General features: G+C 39.7%; 1 protein-coding gene across 1 annotated transcript in view; it reads right to left on the bottom strand.

Moving 5' to 3' along the window:
- Positions 1-25,461, bottom strand: part of RYR2 (ryanodine receptor 2) — a 687,809-nt gene that overhangs the window by 330,695 nt on the left and 331,653 nt on the right. The window contains exons 16-17 of the mRNA XM_054022704.1: positions 24,659-24,794; positions 20,718-20,813 (exon numbers count right to left, since the gene is read on the bottom strand). Coding sequence (XP_053878679.1) covers positions 20,718-20,813; positions 24,659-24,794 — 232 coding nt within the window. The remainder of the gene's footprint in view (positions 1-20,717; positions 20,814-24,658; positions 24,795-25,461) is intronic.

A 25,461-nucleotide genomic window follows, 5' to 3' on the forward strand; every position in this document is an offset into this window, starting at 1 on the left:
GGGGAGGGATAGCTCAGTGGTTTGAGCGTTGGCCTGCTAAACCCAGGGTTGTGAGTTCAATCCTTGAGGGGGCTACTTGGGGATCTGGGGCAAAATCAGTACTTGGTCCTGCTAGTGAAGGCAGGGGGCTGGACTCGATGACCTTTCAAGGTCCCTTCTGGTTCTAGGAGATGGGATATCTCCATTAATTAACCCAGAGCATCCATCACACTGAGCATCGAAGAGGACAGAAATCCCCCATCTTCTTGCAGAAACGAATGGAAGACATATTTGCTGACCTCCCAGAAACTAGTAATGAAGGATATTCTCATTCACTAGTATGTCAGGAGGAAGGGGAAATGCCTGCCACCACTCCTCCCTGTAGCTAAAAGGGCAGAGATACACTCTCACTCTTCTCAGCAGCTAGGATGAAGAAAAGCAAAAATAATATCACTCCCATCAATCAGAACTCCTAATGCCACATAGGTTGGGGTCCTCAGTGCACATGATGGACAATGTGTACTGAATGAGTTAGAGGACACTTACTAAAGAATAAGGATAAAAATAAATACTGTTCATCTGACACATTCATTACACTTCATCTGTCATGCACACTGAGGGCCTGAAACAAATCCCACGCAAGTCAATGAGATTTTTAACACTGACTGCACTGGGCCTAGGATGAGGCCATGACTAAAGAAGAATTATAGCATGTGACCATGACATTGAAGACTACAGCATGAGGGAGCAACTGAACAACTGTCCTCAGCATATAAAATCTAGAACAAGTTTCTGTCAAAACTCGGCAAGCTAGCTAGCGTTTGCCAGAGGAGTGTAGAAAACATGCTTCTGTGACTTTATGAACATATTTTTATTATTGAGTTCCAATTTACTCACAATAAAAACACAATCTGGACACACAAAAGAAGTATTCTTCAAGTGACAAAAGGTTTACTCTGATTTATTGATGTGAATTTTGTTGCTGCTGTGAGGAACAGAACACCCAGATGAGAGAAAAGAAGCAATCTAAAGCAAGGCTATTACACCAACCCTCCAGTAAGGATGGAGAGAGCAAAACAAATTGAATACAACATGCTGACATCTTTTAATGAGAAAAATAAATGCTTTGGTGGACAATTCAAGAAACAACAGAACATAGTCTGGCATGCAATAAGCTGTTTGTGGGGACTCTAGGAATTTAAAAATACTCTAAACTATCTAACAAAACAAAAAATAACAAATATCTAAAGAAAACAAATCATTATAGAATCTATGGAATGCCACATTATGCAAAGTAATTAGTGTTTCTGAAAATAAAACAAAAAGGAGAAAAATTTAAATACAGCAGGCATGGAAAGAATTAATAATTAGTATATTTCAAGTAGCCTTAAAATGAACCCACTTGCATTAACTAACCAAATTCTTCATGTATGAAACAAATATGGAATAATATTATAAGCATAATTCAGGAATCCATTATGATAAAGAAATCTATGTTCTCTATAAAAATACCATAAAGTTCCCTTCTAGAGGAGTTGCAGATAACTTCTCTAGAATGTTTGTATGGTCAAAGCTAAATAACTTAATGCTATTACAGGTTTCAGAGTAGCAGCCATGTTAGTCTGTATCCGCAAAAAGAAGAACAGGAGTACTTGTGGCACCTTAGAGACTAACAAATTTATTAGAGCATAAGCTTTCGTGGACCCCATCCGAAGAAATGGGCTGTAGTCCACGAAAGCTTATGGTCTAATAAATTTGTTAGTCTCTAAGGTGCCACAAGTACTCCTGTTCTTCTTAATGCTATTAATAGCTTTACTGTAGGAATAAGCCACAATAGGCATGTATTGGTAGACTATTGATACATACTTCTTTGTGACATATAAAACGGAAGGCCGAAAACTTCCGAGAAATCTATCAGTATCTAACTCCTGGTGTGGTTTATTGCTTTTAGATAATGCTACAGTTTTAATTTTAAAATAAAAGAAAAACATTTTACATTAGTTTTATTTGGGGACGATGTCTAGGTAGTGCAATGTATCATCCTACTATGAAAAATAAATGCTAGTAGAAAGATAAAACAATTGCAAAGAAATTATTATGGATACCTTTTATTCCATTTTTTTTTTAATAAAAAGGTTTTTTTGGCCTCTACAGACTCCCAGCTCCACCCACTTATCCTCAATGAGCAAGGGCTGCTCTGTCTGTAGCAATCTATGGCACAACAACCAATTTCAACACATTTGATACTGAAAGCCCAGATTAGTTTTATTCCACAATAAAATGTGAGCTAATAATTGTCACTGGGATTTTCACGGACTTCAGTGAGAACTGGATCAAGTCCATAGTACTGTTGAACAGACAGCCAAGCTCATTGAATAGAGGAGGGTAAATCTTAGGGCCAAGGGCAACCACTCCTCTTAGAATGGAGTGCTAGTCAGTGCACTATTAAGCCTGGAAATTTCAATGCACATAAGTCAGTACATTCCAACACAGTATTAATTCCAACACATCTCACTGCCTCACTATAATGTACATTTAACAGCATGAACAGTAAGCCAACAGTACTTCACACGTCATGAGATCCAGTATTACAGGGTTACTGTGACAACCATAACATTTGAATTCCCAGGCTTGTGTGATAGAACAACACTAAGATTATGGATTCAATCATAATATTTAGAGTTTATTTTCCAAGATTTTGGTTTGTTTTTAATACAGTAAAAAAAGCCTATGTTGAAGAAGTAAATGATGTGGAATGAGCAAGTATTATCTCCTAGACTCCATTTCCAAACCAACCAGCCACCTCTCTATCTATCACACGTTATCACTGCAGCAACTGAGCCTTGGGTATCAAACACAGAGAAAACCCTACAGATGCAGATGCTCTCCTGGCAGTCATATCCTGCCACGGACAAGTGCCCTGCATTCTTGGACACCACCTCTGAATGTGCAACTTGATCACACATTGATTGAAATATGCCTATTTGTTTATGGTAAACCAACTGGCCTGTCCCTCTCTCCTTGGAGCTGCCTAACAGTGATCTAGTCAGGTAAAATGTGTTTACTGCTATGAGTTCCTCTAACAGAAACAATGGAAACACACAAAACATCACACCAACAACTCTATCTAATACAAATTTGAAACCAAGGATGTTTCTTCTTTTACATGGGCTCTTCATCCACACAAGCAACAGTGGGATGTGGAGGGTTTTAATTATAAATGCTGGCAGGAGATTCTATCTTAATGAGTCAACATGAAGTGGAAAAAGAAGCCTGAAGACTAGCAGATAATTTCAGTCAGATGCAGTGATCCCTAGTGTATGAAATTTGAGACACCTAGAATAAAAATAATTGTTGTTCATGTGTGTCTTTAAAAATGATTTCTCCCTTATTTACTCAAAAACTCATCTCTGCTGTTTCCTGGAGACCATCATTTAGAAGATTAACAGATTTTCAGTCATTTTCAGTTTGCACTTTACATGTTTAGCTACTGTTCCTTTAAATTTTTTAAAGGATTGGTTAATATCAGCTGGAGTTTATTCTAGAGTGAGACTCTACACTTGTTTTAATTTATGCACTGAAGAGACAGAATATTTGCATTTTCCACTCTGTTTCTTCTGTGATGTTTCAGTGCTAAATACGTCCAATCCCAAACACCTTCTTACTCACACGAATTCTCATCTTTTAATTTTGCTTCAGTAAAGAACTCCAGATCAGGACAAAAATAAGGATGGTTTCCCGGTACTGGTTTCTGTTTTCTTCAGTCCTGGTTTAATGTTTACCTAGTTTGTATCCTAGATTATTTTTTTACATATATGTTTGACTTTCATAATCAGTTTCCCATTTTACAGCATTCAAGAATCTGAAAAAGTTTTAGAAACATTAATGTAATAAGCTGCACAACACTCCCAAATGGCAGGTAAATAAGTATTATCATGGGGAAACTGAGGCACAGAACAGTGACATGACCTCCCCATCATACAAATCAAATCACTGGCAGAGTGAGTAAAGGCACTAGGAACTGTTGCCTCTCAGTCTAGCACTCTAACCACCAGTCTACAGAAACACCCTATTCTAGGGCTAATTGCCATTCAATGGAATTTTGCTAGAAGCATTATTTTGGATATAACAGGATTGTTTTTAGTATATAATGTTTCCATTTAAGACAATATTCAGACTAGAGATGGGACAGAATATGGAGGCAAGCTTATTAAGCAGTGTATGTCATCATAAGAACATGACACCAGAGCTCAATGATCTGCATTCCACAGATGGAATTTAAGGTTTTGTTTTGTTTTTTAATATCTATAAAGCTCTACAATACTGTGGGCAGTCTCTCTCACCATATTAGACTCACATGTATGTAGCCTAGAGATGTCTAAGTCTCCTCAATATAAAGGGGTGGGGAGATATGCCGGCAGGAGCACGCAACTGTGGAATCTACCAGTCTTTGGGACCAGGACCTTATTTTCAAAGAATTAAGAACTTAAAATGAATTGTTTTTATTTTCACACTGGTATGAATAACCATTGCACTGTTGTCACTGCATGATGGAAATAGGGTCACCAGATGTCCCGATTTTATAGGGACAGTCCCGATTTTGGGGTCTTTTTCTTATATAGGCTCCTATTACCCCACCACCCCCGTCCACATTTTTCACATTTGCTGTCTGGTCACCCTAGATGGAAAACCCAATGGAGGCTGTTATATGAGAGTTTTAAATATATATTACATTTGTAAGTATTCAATGTTTTTTTACAGATTTGTTTCCTTGAACATTGATTTGCTCTCACTGGAAGCAGGGTAGCATGCTAGTTCACTTCAATTAAGGGAGAAAATCCAAATAATTGATCAACATGCGTCCAATGTGTAAAGTCAACTTAACAGACATGGACATGGATAGTATTGAGAGCCAGGAGTTGTCCTCCCTCCCCTCCACAAGTGGTCAAGCAAAAAATAGTAATAAAAAAAACAAAACACCCAAGCGGCACAGAAGTATGGTGCCAACTGGAAGTAGGCACTCAGTGTGCATGTCCTGCTCACCCGCCCCTAGAAACAGCCCTGCGTGGAGCATTCCACACAGAAAATAAAACAATCCCTTAGCTAAAGGGTTAGGGGTCTGTACTGAGGATTGAAACTGCCTCAATTCAAACCCTGCTGCCAACCCATAAGGGGGGACAGTCCTTATGGTTGAACATGCTGGTGTGACGTTGGTAGGCCAGGTACCTGCTCTTGCCAAGGCTGTATGCATCAGCTGAGCACTGACAAATTCATAGCTGGAAGCCAGACCATCTCACCTGTATGCATAGGCGCCGACTCCGTGGGTGCTCCGGAGCTGGACCACCCCAGGAAAAAAATTGGTGGGTGCTGAGCACCCACTGGCAGCTCCCCGTGGCCCCACCCTGCCCCCCTGCTCCAGCTCACCTCTGCTTCCGCCTGCTCCGCGAGCGCTCCACTGCATTCTGCTTCTCCCCCCTCCCTCCCAGCGCTTGTGCTGCGAAACAGCTGATTCACGGGGCAGGGAGAGAGAGGGGAGGAGGGGGAACGTGGTGGGGGAAGAGGTGGGGCCAGGGCAGCGATTTGGGGAAGGGATCCAATGGGGAAGGGAGGGGGCAGAGTTAGGGCGGGGACTTTGGGGATGGGGTTGGAATGGGACGGGGCCAAGCGCGGGGCTGGGGTGGCATCGGGGTGGGGCCAGGGGCGCGGGCACCCGCCAGTGCCGGAGAAAGTTGACGCCTATTCATGTATGTTCATGTAGTTCAAGATAGGTGCTGAACTTGTAAGAATATGTTCAGTGTTTCGACTCCATAAGGTGCTTGTAAGATGCTGCATGCATTAATCTTACATGTAATATCTATATCCAGTGCTATAAAGTATTTCTTTATCATTGTAAAAATGCCTGCTCTGAACTTGTGAACAGAGCCAGAAAAAGTGGTTCCCCTCCCCATCCAGAAGAACTATCAAAACTAAATGGGCCATTGTGGAACATCGCCACTCAAAGGCTGGAATAATGGCCCTCTTACACCCATGAAGGTGCTATGTGCAAGAAAGCACGTCCAGCAGTTTGAGTTCTCGAAGAGGGAAATAAAGATAGCTAATGTGAAGATTTTTCATCTCTTTGCTGTTTGAACTCTTACAGGGGCTGGAGCTAAGAAACAAAAAGCAGAGACTCATGGGGTCAACATGGGCTATCCCTAAAAAGACATTCAATACTGACAGATTATTACATCTCTGTCATCTTTTGGAACCATAGACTGAACTCATTTGTGTATAAATGTTGCCCGCTTTAAACTGAAAATAACTTATTTCTTTTTCCTAGTTAATAAATCCTTAATTAGTTTACTATAGGATTGGCTACCAGCATTGCCCTTGGTGTGAGATCAAAGGTACAAACTGATCCAGGGTAAGTGACTGGTCTCTTGGGACTGGGAGTGACCTGAATATTTTGTGATTTTGGATGTAAGTGACCATTTCTCACTAAGTCCAGCTTGCCTGGGTCACAAGATAGACTGGAGTGTCCAAGGGGACAGTCTGTGACTCCATGATAGGACTGTTACAGCGATCAGGAGTTCACATTTGTTACAGGGTTGGTGAAATCTAATTACAGAATACATGACCAGTTTGGGGTGTGTGCTGTGATTTTGACCGTCTTCCCTGAGGTTGGCACTCATGATCATGAACCACTTCAGACAGCATGACAGTTGGAATTTCTGTTTTTCCACTTTTCCATAAGTTTTAGAAGTATGATCAAGAGACTAAAAATTGTGTACAGAGCACATCCTTTATATTTTTTTTTTTTTATGTTTTTCTGGGGCTTTTTGGTGGGTTGACTATTTTGTATGCACAATAAGGTCATTTCAGATATAAGATGCCGTGTTTCATTTTAGTTGGTCACTTTCCTTAGCAGAAGGCTGTGAAATCATAAAGCATGCATCGTATAGCACTATAGGACAGAGGTTCTTAAATGGGGTGGTACAGAATATATTTGGGAATGGGGGACAAACTTTAGGGAAAAAAATCATACTATGCACATTCTGAATTAGGTGGCCAGAGAGTGGCGGCTGCTGGCCGTGCGCCCCACTCTGAAGGCAGCACCACAACTAGCAGCAGCGGAGAAGTAAGGGTGGCATGGTATGGTATTACCACTCTGACTTCTCCGTTGCTGCTGGCAGCAGCACTGTCTTCAGAGCTGGGCACCCAGCCAGCAGCTGCCACTCTCCCCTCTGCCTTCAGAGGTGGACATCCAGAGAGCGGTGGCTGCTCAGGCAGCGGTGGCTGCAGGGGGAGCAGGCGAGGGCGTAAACCACCACAGACATAAAGAAGGTGGACGCGACGAAATAAGCTTGAGAACCACTGCTGTAGGACACACAGATCCATGCACTCCACATCTCACACAAAGTCTGTTATTTAAAGATAAATATTTGTCTGAAAGTGAAATTAACTTCTTTTCAGTTTTAAAGATATCGATTACTTGTATTCCAACCAAATTTTGTCTCATATCTACTTGGCTCCGCAAACTACATCCAGTAAGCCCGAGGGAATATAAATTACATATGGGAGTTTTAAAATGACTTTTATATCATTTTTTGAGAAGAAAGAATCTAAATGGTTTATCTTTAATTTGATTTTCAGCTCAAAACCCAAAGGCCAATTAGGATTCTAAGTGAGAGATTTGAGAATGGCCTACTTCACATAGATATCTTAAATCTGGGGATAGCTAACATTAAGGCTTCCTAGCTTTCTAAATCATGATGGTACCAGCTTGTGATTTATAGATATTTACAAATCATTGCTAATTAGAATAAGAATAAAATAATTTAAAATATTTTATATATTGACAGATTTTCAAAAAGTTACTGTTTCTTATTATGAGCGATAGGATCAAATTCTGTTAATCTTATTCACATGAATACATTTATTGTCTACCATGCAAATAAGGAAGCACAATTTTGCTCAAAGTGTAAGTCATTCTTAATAAGGAGACTGAAATGTAGAACTAAACAAAGCCAGGGTGATCTTGGCTCTGCAAAATCTCAACGGATACTCTTTTTTCCCCCCAATCAAAACCAAAACAAGGGGTGATCTAAAACTGGATCCTCATTCTATTTAAACTCTAAAGTTTAGACAAATTATTCTGGTTCCAGACTCTCTTTTCTGAGAATGTTTTGCCAAGTAAGGTGTTGTGGTGTTTTAAGTGTTACTGTTATTATAACCAAACCGTCTGACATGAGAGGATAGACAATTCTATTTTAGAAAACTTGCCTGATTTCCAGGCAGAAATGATCACACTCCCCTGACATATTTTCTAAGTGGTTTACTTGAAGAACAAAGAGACCACGCTCGATTATAATTGACCTCAAATAGCTTCTTCCTTCTGAAATCTCCTTTGTAATGCAGTTGGGATTTAGAGAGGAGTGCTGAAAACAGCCTAAGCTTCAATTTGGTGAGTGAGAATACATCAGGGAATCACTGGAAATGTACTTATTATGGTCCCAAATGGCTTCATGCTATCATTTCATGTAGTGCTGCTTATAATGGGAATATTAACAGATTACCATCTATGGTCTTAGAAATGGCATTTTGTATCCTAACTACTCTCCATTGAAAGGTATCACTGAAGAAATGGATGTTCTGCTTAGAACCATACACATCTTCAAGTCCTGTGTTCTTCTTCACACAGCGCACAGTCAACTTGTGGAACTCCTTGCCTGAGGAGGTTGTGAAGGCTAGGACTATAACAGCGTTTAAAAGAGAACTGGATAAATTCATGGAGGTTAAGTCCGTTAATGGATATTAGTCAGGATGGGTAAAGCAGGGTGTCCCCAGCCTCTGTTTGTCAGAGGGTGGAGATGGGTGGCAGGAGAGAGATCACTTGATCATTGCCTGTTGGGTTCACTCCCTCTGGGGCACCTGGCATTGGCCACTGTCGGTAGATAGGATACTAGGCTAGATGGACCTTTGATCTGACCCAGTACGGCCATTCTTATGTTTTTATTTTCACTGGAAGAAATTCAAGAAAACATTCACTCCGGGGACATAACTTAGAAAATTTCCATAGTGAAATTGAATTAAATTTCAATCTGGCCAAGAGAAATTGCTATTTTTCCTTTACATATGGCACTTTAGAAAAATAAATTGATTATTTTAGTGGAATACCTCATGTAATTATACTTTGGTTAAAAGATGTAATTTCAAGAATCATTTCTTCAAGAATCATACATGCGGTATGTATACTTTCTGGCACCAATCCAACAAACAAAGTTTAAAGTTAAGCACACAAGTCCTCTTAATTTCAATCAAACTATTAACATGCTGAAACTTAAGCATATGCTTAATTGTCTCAGAGGTCAGAGCTCTTGGCAACTTGCAGAATTGAGCCCCAGACATTATTCAGAAAAACTCAAACGTAAGAGTGAATTTGCAGATCATGTTGGAATCAGGCAGCCAGAACTAAAGTGACCTACTTTTTATAAAACCAATTCAGAACAACCTGCATCCGAACTCTTGTACCTCAAATAACAATCTTCAAGACTTCTGTGGACTAGCACAGAAGCTGGATGCATTTGATTGATTGATTGACTGACTGAAGGTGGGATTTTCAAAAGCACGTAAGTGATTTAGGAGTACAAGTTCCACTGAAAGTCTATTAGGTGTTTCTGAAAATCTCACCCTTAAACTTTTATACAGTGCTTATCAATAGCTCCAAGCACATCATAAAAGCACAAAAGTTAACATTTTAAAAACAAAGATTTCAAAAATCTTTCCAGCCTCTACTAAGCTCCTCAATAGAATGAGTCTCATTATGCAACAGAATTGCACAGCCAACTTTCTAATAAAGATTCCTTTACAACTTATATAATATATATCTGACCCTTTACTACATTACCATAAATATGAATTTTCAAAGCTAAATTTTCAAAAGTGGCTAGTGATTTTGGATCACAAAAACATGATGGTTGGAGAGTGCCCAACTTGAGATAAATTAAAGGGACCCGATAGGTGTCAGATACTCAGGCCCCTTTAAGGGGATTCAAGTTGTTAGGTTAGTTCTCATACTGTCTTTCGGTCAGCGAAACAGCCACCAAATGCATTGTGTGTCTCCTGATGTCCTGTCCTGAGCCAAATCTGGTATGTTACTAGGTAGGATGCCTGTGAGAGACAGGTGTCCATTGATGACATCCAATGATTGTGTTTTAGGTCTTACGAGCGAATTGGGATCTTTTTCAGTGGGATTCAAATTGGACTCACCTCCCCACAAAAAAAATCAAGGGATCCAAAATCCTAACCTGTTTCTGAAAATCATAATCCCAGTGTGTTACATAAAATGTGAAACAAACATAAAATTATTGCATTGTCGACTATTCAAAAATGCTTTCAAAAGAACAAATTGGTACTCAAATTCTATGCAATTTCTAAATTGTGACAAGCAACAGAGAGTCCTGTGTCATGCGTCTGACGAAATGGGTATTCACCCACGAAAGCTTATGCTCCAATACATCTGTTAGTCTATAAGGTGCCAAAGGACTCTCTGTTGCTTTTTACAGATCCAGACTAACACGGCTACCCTTCTGCTACTTAAGTTGTGACAATATTTCCTGAAGGTGGAACACAGCTGGAAAGGAATCTTAACTGTGGCTCTGTCAATTTTTAAACGACTGATTTTCTTTTCACCTCTCTCAGACTCAAGTGTTCATGAAAGCAAGGTGTTGAAAGCACCAACCCAATAGGTATCCCCAAAATGGTGCCAACAACTTCCATATTGTGCTGCAACATCTCCTACATGTAAAGGACCTTGTCTTCTTATGTGAAAGCACCCATGTTCTTCCAGTACTGCCAGCTCCAGTGATATTCCCCAACCCTTAACTGCAGCATCCCTCTACTAGGCATCAGCGCTATGGGAGCTGCCTGTGCATGCACTAAGGCATCAACGCTGGGGAAGCCCAGGCTGCAGCACAGAGACCTTAGTGCAACCTTAGCTCCATATATAGTTGCTGCCTCAAATCCCCAGCTGCACCAAAGAGGAGTGTCATGAGGAGCCAGGAGCCCAGCCATATAGGGGATAGGTGAAATCAGCACTGCTGTGGGGGCAGCAGGTAAGTGTGGATGGAGACAGGTGTATATTAGCATTTATGCTCCCCACACCATGCTGCACCTTCAGATCTCCTGCCAGAACAGACAGCGTCTCTGTGTAGAAAGAGAGAATGGAAGTAAGAGAGGGAAGGAACTGACATGTCGGGGGCAGGAACCGTCACAGGGGGGCTCTGTGCAGGGATGCATGTGAGACGGAGGGTCAGCATTGGTGCCCTGGAAAATAGGTAAGAATTATTTTAAAATTTCAACCAGTTATGCACCCACCTTATAGTAGCCCCACCTAGGTTGTTTTTCCCTAGTTTGTTTATGATATGTCATGTGAGACAATATCAAAAGCCTTACTAAAGTCAAGATATACCACATCTACCACTTCCCCCCTATCTACAAGGCTTGTTGCCTTCTCAAAGAAAGCTACTAGGTTGATTTGCCATAATTTGTTCTTGACAAATCCATTCTGACTGCTACGTCTCACCTTATCATCTTCTAGGTGTTTGCAAATTGATAGCTTCATTATTTGCTTCATTTTCTTTCTGGGTACTAGCCTTTCTAATTTTGTCTCTATATACTTGTTTGCAATTTGACCTAGTTTCCACTTTTTGTAGGACTCTTTTTTGAGTTTCAGATCATTGAAGATTTCCTGGTTAATCTTGGGTGGTCTCTTGCCATACTTCCTGTCTTTCCTACACAGTGGGATAGTTTGCTCTTGTGCCCTTAATAATAGCAGTTTTTCAAAGAGACAACTCTCTTGAACTGTTTTCCCCTTGACTTGCTTCCCATGGGATCTTACCTACCAACACCCCGAGTTTGCTAAAAGTCTGCCTTCTTTAAATCCATTATCTTTATTATGCTGTTTACCCTCCATTACTGTAATACAAGCAATAATTCTGCCAGAGAATCCCACTTACCCCACACAGAAATATGTACTCAGCCACAGAGAACCAGAGTCCCACAAAGTATTCTGACAGCCTGGAAATCATCCAGTTACACAGGGCATCCTATCCTTAGCATAGGATTCCAGAAGTTAAAGAATCTACATCCTAACTTCAGCCACAGCAGCTCCCATCACCAGTCTTTGGTGCCCTCTGCAGAAACGCCAGGTACAGGGGATGGGAAGTTCTGGGCTGGGCCAGAAATAGGAGGGGACCAATTCAATCTTGGCCGAGGTGGTCTTAACACCTTAGTATTTCCTCACTCCACAGACCCAATAGGAGTACTGGGTGTGTATTGTGGGCCAAACCAGCCACCACAATTCCAGAATCATGAAGGCACAAGCCACCTCCCTTCAGTCCCAGTGCCAGCCCTAGCACCAATATAGGGATGAATTTGCTCAAAGATTGTAGCAGAAAGACACAGAAATTCTTTTTCACAATGAAGAATTCCATCTAAGTAAAGAATTACATATGAAACTGATGAAATTCCTGAAATGGATTGTGGGAAATCAAGACTATTTTTAAAAGCTGATGCTAAAAGACAGAGCAATAGAGGTGATTTTAACACAGGTGTCTGCTGTCTTACACCAGGAGTCCCCCTCTTTTGTGAGCTCCTCATCAAAGGCAGTGTTAAACATCACTGCACGAGGAGACCAGCATGGCTCAGGGTCCCAAAGTGACAACTCCACTTCCTTCACTAAAGAGAATCAGACTTCTAAACACTGGCATATACTGTAAGAATCCTAGTAAAATGGTGGAAGCATCCTTGCAGAATCATTCATATCAGTTGTAATCACCACCTGCTGAGACATGTCACTACTTGGTAAACGTTGTGACAGCTGATCCCAGTTCCTATGGTGAGAGCAGTGCTTGCACTGACATTGACTGAATATTTTCCCTTGGCGTCTCAGGGACAGAGAGTAGTGGTGAGGGACAGGGATATGTGTGTATTTCTTATTACAAAGCTGGGGGGGGGGAAACAGACAAATCAGTTGCCTAGGGATATGTCTGCCTCCACGGCTGCTGCTGATCCTCTGAAGGCTACTGAGGCAACAAATTTAACAACTTATACCAAGTGATGATCCATGACGGACATAACCTACAGCATTAAGGAGGGCCATTCAGCAATGGAAATATGCTGTTTTGACATAGGAGTACCACAGAAAAAGGCTGAAGAGAACAAAAATGTGCCTGTGACATGGAAACGTTACCTCCTGCTGTGTTTTCAAATTTCCATGAATCCGATGTATCTGATAAGCGCTGTGCAACATTCAGGGCACAAAGGCAAAGCACCAGTGCGCTGTTGGCACTTTTGCTTTAGGACGTCAACTGAAAGTATATATTGGCATATGGGAGAGGGAGAAGAAACTATTTATTGGTGGAAAGGAGGCAGCAGAGGATGGAGCAGCAGGTTAGAATTCTGATCAGTTTTCTCACAAGACATTTAGAATCAATGCATGATGCAACTGAGAGGTGGCTGATTATGCTGCTGCCAGTTCGTAGAACATGTTGCTGGTACCACAAATAGTGGTACGGTGTATTTGATAGATTTTGTTGGAGCCCCCTGAAATGGCTTGCACCCCAGTACTGGGACAAATAAGATCAAGTTGCCCTGTACCCTGGAGAGAAACAATGTAACAACCAAATGACAAAACAACAAGGGATGAAATATGACTCAAATCAACCATTTAAAAATGCAACCTAGTCACTGTTATTATTGCTGTGATCACTCTAAACCTCTTCGGTTCTTACAGCTCCTGACTTCAACATGTTGCAGATTAATGCATAATAATACCAGAACCGCATGTAGATTTGTGTGAAAAAAGTGGACACCTTGATGACAAGTGCAGTTCCAGATTTCCATATAACCACAGATTTGTGAACAAGTAGGCAGGGCAAACTGAAAACATGACATGACAATCACAGCACACTGAATGTTGTTCAATTCCATTACCCTTCTGCTCCAGCCCAGAAGTCTTACACACTTCCCTCTCAGAGATACATTGCCTAAAAGCTATTGCTGATCCCACTGCTAAAGGTCAACTCTCAGAGTGCTGCATTATATTACTGTAAACACCATTATGTCCATACTCATTGTGAAAAAATAATGAAGAACACACTCAAAATATGGCAATTCCTGTGTTCTTATCAGACCAGTGTGTCACAATCAGGACATGAACAGTCTGACCTACTGACCGGAGCAGGAGTCAGACAGGGTTAGGTTCAGGGGTGCTGCACACACCCCAACTTGAAGTGGTTTCCACCATATACAGAGGTTACAGTTTTGTTCAGTGGCTTTCAAACCCGTACTATACAAATTGTTCCAATGCCACTGGTTGGGTTTCCAGGAAATCACAGTCCGAGACAGGCCAGAGGGCAAATCAAAGTCAGGTGTCAGTCAGGGTCAAGTTACCAGGAGACCAGCAGCAACCAGTAGAAGCAGGTATCTCAGTGGAAGCAGTCCAAAGTAGGGACAATCTAGTTGCATGTACTTCTTCCTGTTCCTGTGCTAGTTTTATATAGAAGCTGCCAACCAGTCAGGACCCCCAGCATTCTGCCAATCAGATTCCAGGACTGGGGTCCTCTATGGAGTTCAGTTCCTATTCTGACAACAACTAGCAGGTCACTGAGTGGCAGGTTGGCGCTTACTAGTGCTAACAAGCCCTCTGGACCATGATGGTTCCTGATACAGTGGTTGTCAATGACAGTGGCTAGAATCAGATGTTTCAGAAGAGAAAGTGCAAGAAATCCAATACTAGACGATTATATAATAACCTGACTACAAGAAAAGTTTTTCCCCCCAACAAAAAAATAGTCGTTGGTTGGCTTATGCCTTTAATAAGGTTAATACAATTTATACATTTTAATCTATGTTATGTAACTGTGATGTTGTTGTTATCCATATTACACCAAATAAGTGTTAATAGAATAAGTTAAGGCTGTTAATGTTGCAATGTCAGACAACCAAATGTAAGGAAATTCTAGAATTAAGAGTGCCTGTACAACTGTAATTTGGCCCTCTTGTGTATATGCGTTATGATACAGTCTTTAATTACATGGTCACATACTATTTTTTCCACCGAACTGGTATTTCCTAACATCTGTATTTTTGACTTTGCAACTTTAATGTTCTTTTAAGGAAGATTTGTGTAGGCAGTGTAATAGGTAGGCTGAAAGCAAACTGAGAAAAACATATTCAATCTAGTGGAATCGTACTGATTGATCATCAGTGGAGTGGGAACCTTTAGCTCTACAGCACAGCCCTCTGCCATGGGAGCTAATGGAGTGACTAATGGAGTCTTCCCCAGCCAGGCTCCTTGTCCCACTCCCCTTGCCCAGCAAGGTCCAGACTCCTCAATACTCCCAGTTCCTCATTTCATCTCAACCTCCCCATCCATTGGTTCCCAGTCTCCTTGCTAAGCCAGTCTCCCTCACTCCACCCCTTCAGCTTGCAGTCCTTCATCCCCTGCCCACCAACTCTCAATTTGTCGCCCATCCAAATGTTTGTCCCAATGTACTCCCCATGCGGCCCCAAATCCAACTCTTGTTTCCTCTCCATATTAGTCATCCTTCCGCTTCACTGCATGGGCACCAGCAGGGGAAGCATTAAGGAATAAAAGAGGGAGTCTCTCTGCTCTCTGTTCCAGGACAATGCAACAGCCACCCACAGCAGCTGGAAGCAGCAATTTCAGAGGAAGTCCCACTCAGCCTCTGAATCCCTTGGCTGCAGCATTCCCAGAAGAGATGAAATCTTCTTAGGACTAGGGCTGGTTAAATACAGGTATGTTTCAATCATATTTAAAACAACAAGTTTTCTTGAAATTTTTAATTATTTTTTTTGGAATTCTCCAATTAACATACAAAGCCAAAAAACAAACTGATTTTTCAATTTTCAGTTTGTTTTCTGTTATTGTTTCCCCATCCCCTTTCTGTCCCTTGTGCCCCCAACCCTTTTATTATTTTCCCCCCTTTCCATTGTGCAGCTGAATAGATAGATGAGCAGGAAAGGCAAAAAGTGGAGATTTTTCATCAGAAAGTCTGGAAAAAATGGCCATTTTTCATCAAAGATCAGTATTTCATGAAAAACTTCAGCCTGCTCTATCTAGGATGCAGCAAGACAGTCAGGATAAGCCTATCAATCATATCCATTTAAAGCATTCAGGTTTCTAAACAATTCACCAAAAGCTACATAACAAATGCATTTCTTTCTTTCCTTTGTTAAGGATTAAAGGCCTTTGCTCCTGGTGTACCTTGTGAATTGGTGGTGAAAAGAAATTTGCGCAGACTGTGCAAGTAGTGACAGAAGAGTCTACTATGTTCAAAAGTCTCAAGGCAATAAAAACCCACTATACACTAAATTCATATCCTATATATGCATGTGCCCCTTTTGTTGACATTAATGAATGCCATGTATGCTTCTTTTTAAATCTGTTTGTATCCATTTTTCCTTTTTAGTTAAAGCTGAAATTTGCAAGACAAATGATTTTGTCAGAGAACAGAGAAGTTAAATAAAACTGTGCTATTCTCTGCTAGATTGTTAAATTATCTACACTCATGAAAAATAGCTCATGAAAAAAATGGGAAAAGAAAGATCGGTTATATTGATATCCCTTTTATATTTTTTCCTCAGCTCACCTGTTTCTCAGCTCATCCTCTCTGTCTTATGACTCACTCAGTTTGCAAGTTATGCACCAAAAGAACTCATTGCCTAACAATCTTTAACCAAAAAAAAAAAAAATAGAAGTATATAAATTTTTGTTCTGCATTGCACATGGAATTCTGAGCAAATCTAAGAGGTACGGAATTAATTTGTGTGAAGTGTACAAGACAAGAGTCATAGTAGTACTCTTTTCTTCCCATAAATACTTTATTTAACTCACTACATTGAAAGGGGGAAAGAACAAGAGGCTAAGAGGTTATGGTCATTTTTCTTTGCAATATTAGCTGTAATAGTCATCATATTACTTTGCCTTCAGACCAGTAATGTGACTGTCAGCATGGAAAGCATTCTTGGGAAACAGTCAAAAATCAATCTCAAATGTCTATTCCCAGCAACTCCTCCCTGATCCCAATTTATATCTGTTAAGTCAAGATTTTATTACAATCTACCCAACTGCCTGTGTGACATCATACTGGTACATTCTCAGGTTGACAAAGATAATTTTTAAAAGAATTAAAAATTCGTATTTAGAACAGAAAGAAAAGATAACAATTACATCAGCAAATAAAAAAAAAGTAATGGATTAACAGCCCTTAAATCAGCATTGTAATTTATAGAAATGCAACCCTGATTTCTGACTATTGGCTTGGGATACAAGAGATTCTCTAATGCTAGAAAATTTGTCTCCCATATATTGTCTACTGGATCAAACTAAAGGAGGTGGAAAGAGGCAAAAAAAATACACTATCAAATTTTTAAAAAACAAGAGCTTTGTAATAAATAAGCAAATTGACTGTTTTAAACTAATGGGAAGTGAGACACTTTGGTAAGACAAATAAATATCTTTTAAGTGGTGCCCAGATTCCCAGGGATGGACACTTCAGATCTATAAAATAAAATGTCTTCAAATATTTACTGTATATCTCATCAAGCCACTCAGGCCAATAGAAATTTTGTTTTGACTTAGTGGAGTTCTAGAAATATTAAGGTCATGTTAAATATGCATAGCTAAACAGAAGAGTACTGCTGAGCATCCTAAATACAATTATTTATTATTCTGCACAACTATTCCTTTTCAGTACAGTCCAAGGTACTACTCAATCAATTTCCTAGTTTTGTATGTTCGAAGGCAGTCGTTCTCAAACTTATTTGATCGTGCCCCCCATCTTTGAGCCTGTAATAATTTATGTCCCCACCCCTGCCACACAAGTATATATACAGCCGCCTAGCTCGAAGGCAGAGTGGAGAGTGGCGGCTGCTGGCTGAGCACTCAGCTCTGAAGGTAGTGCCACTACCAGCAGCAGTGGAGAAGTAAGGGTGGCATGGTATGGCATTACCACCTTTACCTCTCTGCTGCTGCTGGCAGCGGAGCTACCTTCAATGGCAACACCATACCATGCCACCGTTACTTCTCCACTGCTGTTGGTGGTGGTGGCACTTCCTTCAGAGCTGGGTGCCCAGCCAGCAGCTGCCACTCTGTGACCACGCAGTTCTGAAGGCAGAGCAGCTTCTCACACCCCTCGCCCTCTCCAGAATACATTCCACACCACCTGCAGTTGGAAAACCTCTGTTCTAAGGTTTTAAAAGAATTACCCTGAATGCTTGTAAATTAAAAACAAAAGTATGTTGAGCCGGAAGAGTAACTTTAATGATAATGTGAATCCCATGCTTAGTTTATTACTTCCAGGGGAGGTAGAAGCGGGGATCCTTGGAAGCACAATTCAGCAATCAAAGGTGCCTAGGTCCATCATTAATAGCTTCTCTAGAGAAAGTGCCAGTTGGTCACCCCAGACATCAAGATGTGCTGGGCATCTGGCACAGGACCTAATCAAGATAGTAAGGAAATTAGGTAATTACATGGGGAATAACTGAGATATACCTGCTTTGCTAGATTGTAAGCCCTGCAATTTATGACCCACCCATGCTCCTTCCTGTTCACCTTGTACAAGGCTAACTGTGAGGGGTGGAAAAATGCTCAAAAACAGAAAGGGAAAGAAGTAGAAAATGTATGTATCCAAGATAATCCCAGTGGTTAATACTTACAATATCACCTATGTCTGTGTCAATTTATTAATTCCATTTTGGTTCTGTGAATGCCATGTTACATTTCAACCTTCACGTTGAATATAAGCTTTAATGTGGCCTTGAGCATTTATTTTTAAGCGGAAATTTAATATATTATGGAAAGACTATGCGTGTGAAGCTGTGACAGAGCAATCAAGAGCTATCAACCCTGAATGTGCCTACACTAGTGGAACAATGAATTTGCTACCAGCAGAAGCTCTGCCCAGAAGCCCTCAGCCATTTCACCACCAGAAGACAGACAATCAGGCTAAGAAGGATGGGGAGGACACTCAGGAGGATTGCATTCAGCAGTTCACTGTTTTCCATACATCTGGAACTCAGTTGTGCTTTTCAAGGCTAAAGTGTTTGTATAAGAAATTCCTTTGCTTAGCCTGTAATTCCTTGCTTTACTGCCAGAGTGTCCATGAAGAGCATAACTAGAAAACCAGAGCTCTCACAACAAGGTGGACTCTAAAGAATGTATCTAAGCAACTGGGGCTCTGGGAAGCTATGGCACTGGTTCCAGAGTCAGACTGTGGGCTCCTACTGCTGAAGTATAGTATCATGGAGTCTGCACTTGAGAGTGTGCATGAGACTCCCTTAAAACTAGAAACAATGATCAGTCATTGCCCAGACCCAGGGGGTATTAGACGCACATGGGATCAAATCACAACAGACAGGTGCTCGTTCAGAAAGTGGGACAGGACCAGGTTGTGACACCATCCACTTCAACAACACTCAGGTTTACAAGCACTTCACATTAAGGATAAAATTAACCTCAGTGCAGTAGGCCACTATAAGGCGTATGCACCACTTAAGTCCCTCTTGAGCTTTTACACTGTCTCGCTGCACTGGGGTAAGCTTCACCCAAAACAATTTGAGCAAAGCAAACACAACTTAAGACACAGGTGCTTAAAGATAATTCTTAGATGCATGAGGGATTCAGTGGTTGGAGAAGAGTTAGACTTTTTATTAATGTTTTAATTATATTATTTAGTTATTTTGAAAAGCAATCAGCAGCTTTAAATGTGGAAATAAACAGTATAACAAAAACATACTCCTTTTAGACAAACTTACTTGAGGGCCATCTTTCATGATAGCATTCTGCACCCATACTCATTGCATTACCATCAGCCACTTCAAAGTTCTTTAGTAAACTCTTTCCCCGCCCCCCACTCCATAACCCAAATGAAATGGATAATCTGACCAATACCAGCATTGTTGCAATTTACATAATACAACCAGATTTTGCATTGCGAAGATCTTTTGGAGCTGTAAAACCAGATAATTAAAATACAAAAATAAGAATTCTTCAATTTCACATTTAAAATAAAACTTCATTTTGGCTTTAAGTATGTTGAGAAAAGTAATATTCCCAATAACCAAAACCAGAGTTTCAAAACAGGCAAATGTATTTTATGCAGAAAAAATGTAACCAATAGTTAGAGCCTTCTGACACCACATATTCAATTTACATATTAACCAATCTACCAATGAACTTTGAAGGTATTGTCCTACCTTAAACCCAACACAAAGATTTGCTGGCAGGATATGCTGTTTGGGGGCTATTCATGTGAGCAATCCTGCTTATGTATTTTGCCCCAATTGGAAAATGGAGATGATAATATAGCCAGGTAACCAAGGATGAGACCAAATTCAAATGTTACTCAAAATAGAAATAGAAATGAAAGAAAAAGGGGAAAAAAACAACCCTAATTCATTAATTCATTGCTTTCAATAATATGTAGATAGACCTAGTTTTTATCACTATACAGTACTAAATACCAAAAGAGTATCAAAAGCATACCTAGATCTACATTGATGACCAGTGAAAGTTATGGGTCAAATCTTGCTTTCCCCACTCCAATCTATTTTCCCATCAGCACAAAAAAACTCAAAACAGCATGACTGAATGAGTGCTTGATCAAGTCTTTATACATTTTTGAAGAAGAAACTGGGAGGGAAAAAGGGAGATAGAATACTGAAAAACGTACCAGAGGAGGCTTCCAATCTTTCCAATCTGCTGATCAACCAGTCAAGAGATCCAGAAAATTGAGCACAGTTTTTACGATTCCCCCTAATAAGTGCCGCTATTAAAAGAAGAAAAACAGAAAAAAAGTTAATAAATATGTCCAATTCACATTAACAGAAGCCCCATAATTCCTGTGATAAACCATGATCCAACCAACCAGATGCAAAACAACTTGGCAAATCACTGAATAGTAAAATTTGTAGGATTTTGTCATCATATTGCCCATCACTGTAAAAAAAATTATCTAAAGCCAACAGTCATCTTCCTAGATCCTTATTTGAATATCAAAGTAGTCCATTTTGAAGCAACAAAAAGTAAGTCCATTGGTATTCCTGAACAAATCCCGATATAGCATTATTGTTGGAGGAGCAGGAGGGTATTGGAAAGGAGGAGGGGGGACATACAAACCTAAGGGGACAGTGGGATTTACCTTGTACTGGCAAAATAAGTATGGTCAAGAAAGAAAAAGAAAAAAAGATGACAATGAATTTTATGTTCAGGTAATGTTTGTCAAGCTTTCTACCCTTATGGGATTTGTACTTCACAGTACTGTACAGGTATGATGTTAAAAAAAATCGATTGGGAACAAAGGAACTTCTACATAAAACCTAAATGGAAGAATTATGTTACCATCACTTATCTCTAAATTAAGGAGACCAGAAGAGGTCTCTGATGGTAACAAGGCTTCACTGTTCAAAATATCATGTCTTAAGATAACACTGTAAATGCTTCTTTTAAGCTATCACAAGTAGGGTTAAAGTCATCCAAACAAACAAACAAAAATAACCTGGGCAAAATTCATCCTTGGACAGAAATGGAACTACAGGTGGAGATAAGTACATAGTAATGATTTTAGGACTTGAAGAACCTTTCCTTCTTCCCAGGGGGAAAAAAACATCAGGGACTAACAATTCCATCTAGAGAGTGGAACAGTGCCAACTGCTGTTCTTATGCAAGCGTCACATGCAGCTCTACCAAAGCATCAATCTTAATCAGAAACTTCCCCTGCCATTCTCTTCAACAGAGACTGCTGATCACACTGGGAGACAGTATGGTTCAAGGGCTAAGGAGTATACCTGGCTCTGCCACTAATTCACTGTGTGACTTTGGGCAGTCATCGAATCACCCTATACCTCAGTTTCCCCATCAGTAAAAGGGGCTAATAATGCTTGCATAACTTCCTAAAACACTTTGTGAGCTACAGATGAAAAGCACTAGATGATGGCTAAGTATTATTGTTTGGTTATTAGTTATGTTATATTGTGCTATGGTTTTGTGATATTGATTCATTTCCATTAGGAAATGCATTTAGACCCTTAGAATTGTGGCCTCGGTATGATTTGAAGCTGGATCTGCTGCAGAAATGAAAGGCCAGGGTATGAATCCTTTACATCACTAAACCAGTGGGTTGACAGAGTAGTTTTAGGGAAGCAGGGGAAGAGAGGCTGAAAACCTAATGGTCTGCGGCAAATCATCTTTCTCTGCTCCTGTAGAACCACACTCTGCGTGGGAAATGGTGATCAGAGAACAGTTCCACTAAAGCTTTATTTAGAGGCATTCAGCTGTAGCTGTAGATAATTTTACTACTGTTCAGGTAACCAGCACAACTAATCACAAAGCACAGAGAATTCCTAAGGGCCTATTATGGCAGAAGGGATGTAGAAGAGATGCATTCCTAAATTTGACATATAAAGTTCATCAAAATTACGAAAGCTCACATTCCACATAGAAGCTAACTCATTTAAATATTCTATTTTCTTAAAAGGGTCATTCTTTGTAACAATGAATTATAAGACCATGTTTTGAGTTAGTATATTTAAGAGACTATCAAGCATTTCATTTTTCAGAGTTTGAGCCATAGCATTTTTAATGTTACTTATGACTGAAAATGAAACAAACTTTTCTCAGTATAAACCTATTTCTGGTTTTATATGACTGGAGGCAATCACCACTCTGGATGGAAACATTTTATGAAAAATTCTCTCTTTCAGGTACTTACAAGGCCCACATAACCATAACATCACAGTGCCTCGCCATTTTTATAGTCACAACACCACTACTGAAATGAATGCAAAACGCTTAGTCTCTCTGTACCTTATTTTGCCTCACATCTCCATCTGTAAAATGGAGACAATATTATAGTTCCCTACCTCATTTGAGTGATGTGAGGATAAATTCAGTAATATTTGTGAGGCACCAAGAAGGGTCTGCAAAAGTCCTTATACCATGTAGTGTAGTTAAAAAAAAAACAAACAAAAAAAACACATGAGGCTACACTCCATGGGAAGATAAAAGTATTGAACAACTGCTACAGAATTCCTCAGGAAAAAGCACTATGTGATCATGTAATAAGATATTATAATGCACGCACACACACACACAAGGGGGATGAATTAAGGTTTCACAGGAAAACTTATTTTTGACATTTCCTAACTTCTCAGTGCTTCCTTTTGCAACCTTTTAATGTAGAATTTTTGTATGGACTATTACAATGAATTCCAATTAATCAACAATGCCTATTGTATATTAGATTCAACTTTATTTTATTATAGGTGGACCCGACCTTAATGCTGGCATTTCCTAACTTCTGAACACTTGTCTTTGCACCCCAATTTTGAGATATTTTAATGTAATTCATTTAATGGGATTCATATGTAATTTTATGATCATTTTAATATTTTTTCCATTTTATAATAAAAATGATGCTATCAAGGTGTCAAATAACCCTATTCAGCACGTACATAGGTTAAGTGTCTCCTAGCAGGTAGCATATAGCAACTATAAAGAACTCCAACAATGACAGCAAGCAAAAAATAATAAAAATAACTATTTGAAATTTTACTGCTAGTCTCAGAGACCTTAAAGTTTCTCTTCTGTTCCTCTTCTATGGTGGTGGTGAAAGTGACAAACTGCATTTTAAAATTTACATTTTCAAGGTTGCCTTTTAAGGCTTATAACAAGGACAGAAAATATCTGAAACCCACTGACAAAGTGTGTGCAACATCCCCCTCCAGTGCTGGTCTACATGTAACTCGACAAGATTTCATGTAGCAAAATCTCTGCTTTTATCTGATCCACTTTGCGAGGGAAAGAATGGAACAGTCCTGTGGCAGGTTTTGTCTGTTTTATTTGAAGAAAATGGCAGCTATTTGAAAGCTGCTCACAGGTTAAGGAATGTTTAATTAGTTCTGGCAGAGTATGGGTGAGGCAGGAAAATATAGTAAAATAAATGCAGTTTATGATGGTGATTTTGAAGTTTATTCCATTGTTTTAGAACTGAAGGATTTATTTTTATATAGTCATTTTCCCCCAACTGAAGAGCAGCCACCTCTGGGATGAAAATCAGCCAACAGGAGCAGCATATAGTAACAGAACATACCTGTTATAGACAGGAAGTGAAGAATACTGTATCCAATTGAAATTATTGGGGGAAATGTTCAGGAAACAGAAGCTACTACACAAGTGGACATTTGGCCAGGACATCAAGACCCTTACAAAGAAGGTCATGGGAACTTTAATAACCACAAGTAGTCAAGATCTTAGTTTTATATCATCCAGAAAACAGCACTCCCCACACAGATACTGTACCTTTATGCATGTTTATACAGAACCTGACAATGTTGACTGAGACCTCTAGGCAAAACTACAATATAAATATTTTTTCCAACCATGTGCAAGACACAAATGCAAAAAACCATGGATTTGTCAAGATATCCATTTACTTTAATCAAGGCATACTCAATTCATTTTATTCATAATCATTCTTCCACACTCACTGAAATGGAAGGTCTTCTCCAATATAGTCCCTAGATAATTTCAACAGTCTTTGGTTTAAGATTTTCATTTCAGTTGAATAGGTTAGTTTCCTGTCAAAAAATCCTGGACAACCACAATATGTCTTACCTAGTAATTCATACAAAGAATTTAGAATAGATTTCCAAGTCTCTCCTGCTTCCTTCCCAGCTACGTCAGCAAAATGGGCTGCACTGCTGTACACGTGCAAGCGATCAATGCATTCAAGGACAAGGTTGATCATACCCTAGAAAGAAAAATTTCAGGTTTTCAAAGAAGAAAGTATCTTCTGTACACAGTCTACAAAGATGTCAATGTAGACTGAAAGAAGACATGACAAAAAGAAAAATAAATGTAAAACACAAAGTAGATATGTAGCAGATACAGCCAGCTATCTCTGGGGGGAGTTAGTAAGGAAAATGATGAAGAATGTTTTACAATGCTTTGCTACTAGCATATTTGCTCTATGAGTCTTCCAAAGTAAAATTAAATACCCAAGTTCCAAGATCAATTACTAGTGGCACCAGTAAAGTAAGTGGGATAACACATGCTTAAACTAAGGCACGTGCTTAAGTACTTTGCTGCATCAGGGCATAATCCAGTATAAAGAGAGGGAGCTAAAGCGTCTTTTATGACAGTAATTACTAATTACATTTGAGAGGAGATCATAATTCAGGGATCCTGAATGGCACTTTAGTAATTCTGATGTTCAGAAAATAGTATTTTTTTAAAAAAGGGAAAGGAAATAAAACCTTTAATTTCCCCTCCAAAAAATCCAAATAAGTACAGATCACAGGCAGGAGCAGACCCTAAAAAACTAATGGATATCCCACATAAGCAAGGCTAGGATCAGATGTGCAGCCATCTCAAAATAAAAATAAATTTTAAAAAATTACTGAAATGATTTATCAGCT

This window comes from Malaclemys terrapin, chromosome 3 (genome assembly GCF_027887155.1).
Source record: "Malaclemys terrapin pileata isolate rMalTer1 chromosome 3, rMalTer1.hap1, whole genome shotgun sequence".
In the NCBI taxonomy this organism is placed as follows: Eukaryota; Metazoa; Chordata; order Testudines; family Emydidae; genus Malaclemys; species Malaclemys terrapin.